At 40.9% G+C, this 9,904-nt stretch overlaps 1 protein-coding gene across 1 annotated transcript; it reads right to left on the bottom strand.

Annotated features, from left to right (window-relative positions):
* Positions 1 to 1,540: 1,540 nt before the first annotated feature.
* On the bottom strand, positions 1,541 to 9,591 carry HDGFL1 (HDGF like 1). The gene is made up of 4 exons (XM_033114505.1): positions 9,581 to 9,591; positions 7,527 to 7,556; positions 4,036 to 4,100; positions 1,541 to 2,442 (listed from the first exon to the last, which is right to left on the bottom strand). Exons 1-4 carry the CDS (start codon positions 9,589 to 9,591, stop codon positions 1,541 to 1,543), a joined length of 1,008 nt encoding a protein of 335 aa, XP_032970396.1.
* Between the last annotated feature and the right edge of the window lie 313 nt (positions 9,592 to 9,904).

Genomic DNA, 9,904 nt, shown 5'->3' on the forward strand with positions numbered 1-9,904 from the left:
AAATTATTAGAAACTCAGTTGTCTCAGTTTGTCATCATTCAAATATTTTAAGTTGACTTATTTCCATTTATTCCAATCAGTGGCAGTGACTGCTATACGTGAAGTGTAGAGACCTTAAGATAACAAAGGTTTATCAAGGGTGATTTTAAAATATCCCTGTACATTACAAATTATTGTTTTTTAACACAGGATGGATAGAAAACCACAGGAGCATTTCATTTAATGGTTACTTATTCAGAACACAAAGGAACAGACCTGAGATTTGTTTAATCAACGGGTTTTATTTCCTAGAACTGAAATAATTCAGATCTAAATTGCCAAAGCTAGCTAGTCAACAATTTTTCATCAGAGCCCAAGGGAGGTCAGGGATAAAAGAGGCAAACAATGAAGAGAGACCACTAGGAAGAGATTAGGAGGGGCCACCTATATCCATCTTCTCAGCAGGTTAGGTATCAGGTCTGGTGACAATATTGAGGGCACCAGGTTGGGGATGCGGATCGGAAATGACACTGCAAAGGACCACCAAAGCCTTAACTACAAAAAGAAAGGCATGAAACCATAAACAGTAAGGAAACCTCCTAGTTCATCTAGGAAAAGGGGGTAACAATGGGAGAGCTAGGAGCCCAGTAGAGGTATACCCGGGGATAGTTCTTAATTTGCAAAAATATTCCTTTTATTAAAAAGGTTTCTTAAGCTATGCTCCTTGTCTTTTGTCTGGGCGATGTATATGACTGTAGGGTGGCCTTGAGGCTGTGGGGAGAGGAAAAGGGGAGGCCAGGGGTCATTCCAGAACATCCCCTGTGGCCCCAGAGATCTAAATGGGGACGGATTCTTCTCACCATTTCCCGTCCAAGAAACTGGGCAAAGCTAAGCCTTCTGATCTCACAAACAAGTTGGAATCCGCCAAATCATTTGATGAAAAAGCACAACTCTCAAAACTCCCTGGGTCTTGGCAAAAGGATTTTTGGAAGGGAGACCCTCCCCCACAAGCTGCCCCACTTTCCGACTCTAGGCAGCTGGTATAGTAAGTACAGGAGTGGACAGGAGCACAGGAAGATGTCCCTCTCCTGCCATCCTCCCCCACCCCGGTATGAGGATTGCTCCTTCCAGTCCTCTATCTTCTAGATGTCTCCCCTGCTCCCGGCATCCTCACCCCTTCCACTCCTGCCTCTGCTTCCAAGGCAGAGGTCCAGAAGACCTGGGGGAGGGAGAGAGGGGTGTTGGGAAGTGGGAACCGCCAGTCCAGGCCCCAACAGAAGACTTGAGCAACAGTTCCAGGCAAGAAGGGAAACGGTGGCCTCATCTCATCCCAGGGAGCAGAGGCCCGGACTGGGGTCCCAGCGCATGGGGCAGAGGTAAGGGGCAGGTGGCCAGCCCATCCAGGGACCTCACGGCCGGGTACAAAGCAGGGGAGAGAGAGGGTAGGGGGGTGGCTGATGGGGGCAGGGAGATGGTCCCAGTTCACAGGCCACGGCCTGTTTCTCCTTAACAGTCAGGCCGCACGGGGGGACGGGCGGGGCTCTTCTTGACACTTTGGCGACTACGGGCTCTCGCTGTCTCCGACCCCCGGGACCTCAGCCTCCTTCTCCTCAGCAGCCTCTTCCTGGGGCTCCAGCTCCTCCCGAGGCACCTCGCAGGCAGGCCCCGACTCGGACGCCTCCACCAGGAGCAGCCTCTCCGCCTCGCAGGCAGCCGCCGCCTCCTCCTCGCCTTCCGGGTCGGCCTCCTTGCGGCGTTTGGGGACGTCCTCCAGCAGGTCCTCCAGCAGCTCCTCCACGCTCCTCTTCAGGGCTCCCTTCTCATCCTGCTCCGGTGCCGGCTCGTCGACACCCAGCTCCCCGGGCTCGTCTCCGCAATGGGGGCCGCTCTGCTGGGCCTCGGTGGCCGCCGAGGCCTCGGCCTGTGGCTTCGGCCTGGGCCCCTCGGCGCTGCTTTTCTCTTGGGCAACTTCATAGTCACAGGCCTGAACGCCGGGGTTGTTCTCGATTTCCCACAGCCCCTCACTGAAGCCCCTCCGTTTGTTGGGCTTGCCGAACCTCTCCTTGGTCTCCTCGTACGGGAAGAGCTGTTTGGGACCCAGGAGGGCCGTCTCGTGGGTCCCAAAGAAGAACACTTGATAGCGGTTGGGCCGGGCCATGTGCTCGATCCTGGCCGGCCAGTGGGCATAGCCCTTGAGCTTGGCGAACACGAGGTCTCCGCTCTGGTACTTGGGTCCGCAGTCCTGCGACATGGCGGTGCACACCCGACCGGCCTCGGTGGTGGCGGCCGGAAGGAGACGCCGGAGACGCAAGCGCGAGGGGCAGCCGCTGAGCCCAGGCCGCGCGCCGCTCAGGGCCCCGCGCGCATGCGCAGCGGCAACGCCCCGGCCCTGAGGAGACGTCAGCGCCGCAGCGCGGTCTGCAGGGACCCGGAGCCCGCGGGCCCGCCTCTGCCTCGTGGTGACTGGAATGCCGGAGTGAATGGCGTGGGTGTCCCGGCGGTTGTGCTGGCCGTGGCCCCGTGCGGATCAGTCTCGAGGCCACGGATCTGCGCACGACGGAAAATTCCACTCTTGCTTCAGGAGCTGTGGTTTCGATCCTTTATTTTCTTTCCTTGGAGGCCAACACTGGAGCCTGCAGTGGGGCTCGAGAACGGTGGTGCTCTGGAAAAGGGATTAGAGTTGGCGGTATTTTTAGGATGTCTAGAGTGCACATCTCTTGGTAATCAGTATTCAAAACGTGTAGTACGTTTTTGGGGGGGAGGGAGAGTGGTGTCCCAAAACCTATATAGCCACATCATGAGTATGACAAACCAGCCATAATAAAATTTCCTATTTTACAGGGGGAGTTTACATCCAATGCTGCACAAGGATTTTACCCTTTCAGTGATTTTTCATATTGTGAAATATAAGACTATATGGTTATAACATGGAGAGAGTATGTCAAATGCTCTCAGTATCCTCCTACAAGAGAAGAAAATTGGACTCATTATCCTTAAGAATTAGGTAGTCTGCTTGTATCAAATATCTTTTTGGTGACTAGAAAGAACTTACTGGGGGCTACAGACTAAAAACGCATCATCTCAGCTGAAATACTATTTTAAGAAGAGACTTTCTGCCAAATAAATCTATTGTAAACTGGTATTTACGAGAGTTTCAATGTAACTGCAATTTTTATACAACTTTCTACTCTTTTTGGAATCCTGCTGGCTAGGTGTGAACTTGCACTCTGAAACCTAGTCGAATTTATCATAACAGTACTCTTGGCTATTATGACAAAGACTTTTCAATATCAATCATGTATTTAACTAGATAGATAGTCTTTCTTAGTGTAGCTAACAATGACCAATGGAGAATTTGAACAATTAACCCCTTTTCAGTACAACTCAAATTTGTTTCCAGTTTGCTGTGTCGGACCAGCCATTTTACCTCTGGGTGGTAGAGACCTGTTCTGGGCAAAAGAAGTTGATCTTCTCCCAACAGGCAAAACAAATATGATGCGCTTTGATAGTTCTAAACATGTTCTTTTAGTTTTTTTTTTTTTGTCAAATGTTTTCTTAGAACACTTATCTGCCCCACAAATACCTAGTTTTACAAATTAAATAATACCAACAATGTACCAACAATTAATTCACAAATTGACATTCTGCTACAAAGATACATCTGACACATTTCCTCCTTTCAATTTCTTAGGGGAAGTGCGAGAAAACTAGAAATGTTTAATGGCTGTAGAAGAAAACGGGACATCATGGGCAGCTATGGAACCCACAGTAGGAAGGAATATGGAGTTTCTGTAAGTAGAGGCCTTACTACATGTCTGTTTTCTCAGCCCTAAGCTTGCTGCACGAATGCACAGATCATGTACCAAAGTTGGTCAAGGAAGAAAAAGTCTTTCTAGACAGCATGTCCAAAAAGGGTACATAGTTATGCCATCAGCTCAGTCTCAATGTGTGACCTCAGTCTGAAGGTGTGACTAAACCTAAAAGCCTAAGACTCCAAGTAAGTGTCATCACAGGCAAATGGACAAAACATCAAAGCTTATTGCTGGGTAGTTGAACCATAGCAGGTGAACAGGTATGAGATTGGACTCTGGATCTCAGAGTCAGAGCGAATAACCAAAAACCTATCAAAAACGGAAACCAAAATTATAGTAGGAAGCAGAGGCAAGATTTAGTTTAACAGCTCTACCTGGACCTGAGCTGCCATGAGCTGCTATGAGCGGCTGACCAACGACTGGTGACCAACTGCCTCAGCCGTGGTGGGAGGGTAGCTCAAGGCTCATAATAACACCAGCATGGGACAGGGAGCTGTGTCCTACACAACTAGAGTGAGAAACAACAACTTAAACCCGAGTGGGCGGCGATGGCGGAAGGAAGGGGGATAAAAAAGATCTAGTTGAAGATCTAGATCTGCAAAGAGCAATAGAGATTCTGTTAGGCGAAGGAATGTCATTCTCACACCTCCACCCCTGTTCACTCATACACAATGTAGTGTTAAAGGGCTGGCACAGATGATGTTTGTCTTTGAAGAGTTTAAAATCTAGTTTATGAGGTAAAACACCAGAGACTTCTTTACAGGGCAATGCAATCTAGTCTTCAAGAGCTAAATCATGTGTCCTTCGCATAAATATGGAGAAAATCCAGGAGAAATCAATGGGAATATGGTTGTTAGGACAGGTTTATGGGAGCCGTAATAGAAAGGAAATGTGATAGAAAGGATTTTGTCATCTCTCACACGTTTTCCCGTCTTGTGAGGCTGGGAGTAGATATAAGCTTTCTGAGCCTTTCATGATCTTAAGATGTTTAAAGTAATTCTTAGAATTTCTCTCAGGACCATTATAAATACTAATGAGTTTGTCACTATGAAAATGCAGACAATGGGTATGAAGGTCTATGATGTACTAACAAAAGTGAAGTAGAATTTCATTATGGATAGGATTAGATTATTATTACGCTAAATAAGGGAAAAGATATATCAAAAGGAGTAGGGCTCTGAAGAATGAGAAAAAGTCCTCCACCAGACAAATTCCATATTGTATATGGAATTACACATCCAGTACAACTTCTGTATGAAACAACATATAAGTTCTTGTTACTTGGAAATATTATTTTTAAAAAGAGTGTTCAGCAATTAAATTTATACCTAATGATAGCTAGCTAGTGCCAGAAAGTGGAGGGTGGGAGGAAGGTTGAGGAAAAAGTTGAATGTGTTTAAAGAGCTAGAGGCCACTTTCACAGACACCTTGTTCCTTTTATACCTGTGTTCTCAATAATGCCTTTAAATGGCATGATTTTGGCTGCTTCTACCATTGAAACCAATTTGTGTTTTTTTTTTGTTTTTTTTTTTAATTTATTTTTAATTTATTGGGGTGACAATTGTTAGTAGAATTACATAGATTTCAGTTGTGCAATTCTGTATCACATCATCCATAAATCACACTGTGTGTTCACCACCCAGAGTCAGCTCCCCTTCCATCACCATACATTTGATCCCCCTCACCCTCATCCCCCACCCCCCAACACCCTTACGCTCTGGTAACCACCAAATTACGTTCCCCAGATTAATTTTCAAACCCCGTGGCCATCCTGTGGTCACCGACTGCCCTCCAATCCCCTCACCCTCCCCCCCACCCCCCACCCCCCCCGCCCATCTAGCAACCCTCAGTTTTTCCTGAAAAGGACATACAGATGGCAAACAGACATATGAAGAAATGCTCAACCTCACTAACCATCAGAGAAATGCAAATAAAAACCAATTTGTTTTTAAACTTGTCTCTCTTGTTTGAGGAGAGTAGGGAAGTGGTGTTTATGGTAACAGGTTTAGAGTTGGCTATTGTATAAACCTAGTACTCACAATTATTAATTTCAGGAATTAAATCTCCATGAGCTCAAATGTTTCTAATAGGTCAGGATGTTTTAAAAATAAAATGTATCAACAACACCTATATGTAAAAAAGACCTAATTTGAGCAGCAACATACCTAGCAAAACACCATGGAGTCCAAAACATAAAGTGCTTCTCAGTGTCTTTCTCTGGATAACTAATGATAGGATTTAAAAGCTGCTTGGCAACAATTATGAAACATGGGCAATAAAACAATATAATTGTACGAGAGAGAATGGATATCTAATTGATGTTTTCTTGTTTAATTAGTTTTACTTTCAATTAGTTTGGTGTAAACTGTGATTGAAAATAAATGTAATTGTTTCTACATGCTTTTGTCATCATTAAAAAATATTAGCTGCCTCTGGGTTTATACAACAGAAGTGTTTGTATGTGGTTGGTATTTGGGGTCAAGGCTTTTTTTAGAATGTTCTAGCAGACATAAATCCTGTCAATTCTAAGATGGGTAGAAAATGCCCCACAGTCCTTTTGAAAAAGTCAAAGATGTGGTACCTCTCTATTTTCTCACCTCTTCATTTTATCAGTGTCCACAGCCTAACCTTTAAAGCCTCAGGGATTTCTGAAATCCAAGGGATCTGCTGGGGGTGAGGATCAACTGGGTATCATTGGGGATGTCCCACAGTTAAAGGATCATTTGAGGGATGTTCCCAAGGAGCTGTGTCATTATCAACTTCAATAGTGAATCAAATTTGTATCTGCCTTTGATGATGAGATTTGGGGTGGGAGAGATCAGGGTGCAGATTTTCCAAGATGTATGTGTGCCGGAAATTTGGACCTAATTGGCCAATTGTAAATGTTCTGGAGTGGTGTGTAGGAGTGGGCAAATGGAAAGATCATACTTGTTTACAAAACTATTGTTTTAGTGACCATGGAAAGAAAATCATTCTAAAATTAATAAAAGTAGCTGACTAAGAATAATTGTATTTCATAATACTGATTTATTGGGGACTTAAAGATTTAAAAAATTACTTTTTGGTTCTCGACTTTTTCTCTCGGACTTATTTTGCTTAGCATAATAATCTCAATATCCATCCATGTTGTTGCAAATGGCACTATTTCATCTTTTCTTACGGCAGAATAGTATTCCATTGTGTATATATACCACACGTTCTTTATCCAGTCATCTGTTGAAGGACACTTTGGTTGTTTTCCATGTCTTGGCTACCGTTAATAAAGCAGCAATGAACATTGGAGTACACATATCTTTACGGAATGATTTCAGATTCTTTGGGTAGATGATTTCACTGATACGTGGTATATAAAACTTAAAACAACAAAAGAACAAGACAAACAAAGAAACAAAAACTCATAGAAACAACAATAGTTTAGTGGTTATCAGAGGGGAAGGGGGGAGGGGGTGGCAGTCCAGGGTAAAAGGGATCAAATATATGGTGATGGAAAGAGAACTGACTCTGGATGGTAAACACACAATGGGATTTATAGGTGATGTATTACAGAATTGTACACCTAAAACCTATGTAACTTTACTAACAATCGCCACCCCAATAAACTTTAATTTTAAAAAAATTAATGGGAAATAAATTTTAAAAATAAAATGTGTTTCAATAATATGATTATTTTTCTAATTTGAATTTTGCATGATATCTATATAATTATCAATGTTTAAACAATTAAGTTATCAATACTGGTGAGTATTCAATAACGGGGTTGGATGACTATAACATGGTCTGTTTACATAATCATTACATAATTAGATGGCACATTCTGTGTCTTTAACCATTTTAAAGTACAGTTTAGTGACTTGGGAAATGCTTACAATATGAAGTTGAGTGAAAAGACAGGATAAAATATATAATATAGTTAATTTATTAGCCCACATGAAACCTAGTTTTTAAAATCTAAAATGTGGATAATTTTCATACCCATTTGAGAGAATGACTATTTGAAATAAACAGAGCAATGTGTGTCAGGTATGTTACCTGGTATTTATTAAGCAGTCCATTACTATTAAAATAGACAATACTAGCTTTATTTTGTTAAAGTGAAATTTTTAAAATTTGCATTATGTGATACATACTTTTTCTTCTTACTATTGTTTTTTATCCCCCCTCTCTCAATTATTTCTGGTTCTAAATTTAGTTCGACGTCTTGACAATGTTCTTTTAATTTTATTATAATCATATTTTTTCACTTATTTTTTGGAAGGGATGTGTTCTTCATGCAACAAAAACACATTTTTGAAAGATCCACAGTCAACAATGTCATGTCTCTAAGCAAATTTGGAACTCAGTTTTGTAGTTTCAATTTTATACTTCTTGCCATCACATTAAGGTGTCATATAAATGATTAAAATCACCAAAATTTTAGAAAGCCATGCTAAAATTTTTGATGATGTAAACTGACTTAATCTCAGTTGTCTCTTACTTTTCCTTCCAATAACTTTCTAGCTTTCAGATTAACTAGCAAAATATTCATCTTGGGAATAAGTAATTTATAACATTTCCATTTAAAGAAATCACCAATAATTGTGCATGAAAATGTAAAGGAGGGAATTTTTAAACCAAGGTGTATAAATTTTGAATTAATGAAAACGGTATTTGAAGATGGAGAGTGATGTTGCTTAATAAAGTTTTTCCTATTTCATTTTTACAAAATGCCTTTAATTTTTATTTAATTTTGGTTTGGGAATATCTATATTGAGTTGGTAGTTACCTTTCTCATCAAAGGATTCTTGGGGGTGAATGGCTTTCTCTTTTTAAATATTGCGAAAGAAATATTTGGCCTGCAGAACAGATTAGGTTTTTTATACTAGGGAACATGCATATTATATGTTGAAATAAGTATTCTAGGGAGTTTAGTGCTTTGTATAAATCCAAGCATTCATAAAGCGATCAAGTAAAAGAAAATCAGTGCAGTAGAAATTCAACAAAACTTTCGTAAACTAGCATTTGAAATCTTCAACAAGACTTTTTAGGGTTTGTTCATTTTTTAAATGGAATGGGTGATAAAAAACACATTTTTAAATGCCTCAGTAAATGCCCTATATATATAAATGGTAACACTTTGAACAAATATTATCACTTTTCTCTTTGGTCATTCTTCATGGTGAATTTTTTTTCTTAGACAAAATGTAGTATACTTGTAAAATTGAAACACTTAATAAAACACTTAGAATATAGTCTTATTGGCAATGCTTCTCAAAATCAGACATAACAAAAGCCCATATTCTGTTTGTCAAAGTGTAACTATCATGAGAATATTTCCATAGAAAGTAAAATTATAATAGAGCTGCTAGTTTTAACTACCATTTATTGAACACATATATGACACACAGATATAACCACTTTATTTTCTCAATTAATTCTTAAAACACTTTACTGCCTGCCTTTCTTTCCCTTTCTTATTTCTCTCTCTCTCCCTCTCTCTCTCTCTCTCTCTCTCTCTCTCTCTCTCTCTCTCTCTCTCTCTCTCTCTCTCTCTCTCTGTTTTCTTTCTTCCTAATTATTCACTGTGAGTGTAGTCATTGAGGAAACACTACCTATAACCAACCAGAGAAGTTGGTTAAGAGAAAATAAAGACAGAAGAATGAAGCACGTACTAAGAAAGCAGAACTATCCTGAACAGTAAGTTACTAGGAGGATCACAAAAATCGGATAGAAAAAACTGTCATTCCCTAGAGCAGTTTTAGTTCCAAGGTTTTTCCAGTTACAATTTGAGTTCAGTTGACATGCATCCTTACATTAAAAACATTACATTAAAAATAGTGAGTCAAATGTGTATCTACCTTTGATAATGGAGTTTAGGAAGGGAGAAATGAAGGTGCAGATTTATTCTTGTGGTGTCTGAGTGAGCCTCTATTTCTTACAATAAAAAGTACCAAAGTAGGACAATAATTATGTTGATGATCTGTCATTGGCAGATATGTATAAAGGTAAAATGATGTTAACCACACATCAAATAATGTTGGTATAGATATGATATCTCTCCAATATAAATATTACAGATAAAATATTTCCTTCTTTTAAAAAAGCCAACTTTTCTTTTTCTCCTAGAATACTTATAT

This window comes from Rhinolophus ferrumequinum, chromosome 9 (genome assembly GCF_004115265.2).
Source record: "Rhinolophus ferrumequinum isolate MPI-CBG mRhiFer1 chromosome 9, mRhiFer1_v1.p, whole genome shotgun sequence".
Lineage (NCBI taxonomy): Eukaryota > Metazoa > Chordata > Mammalia > Chiroptera > Rhinolophidae > Rhinolophus > Rhinolophus ferrumequinum.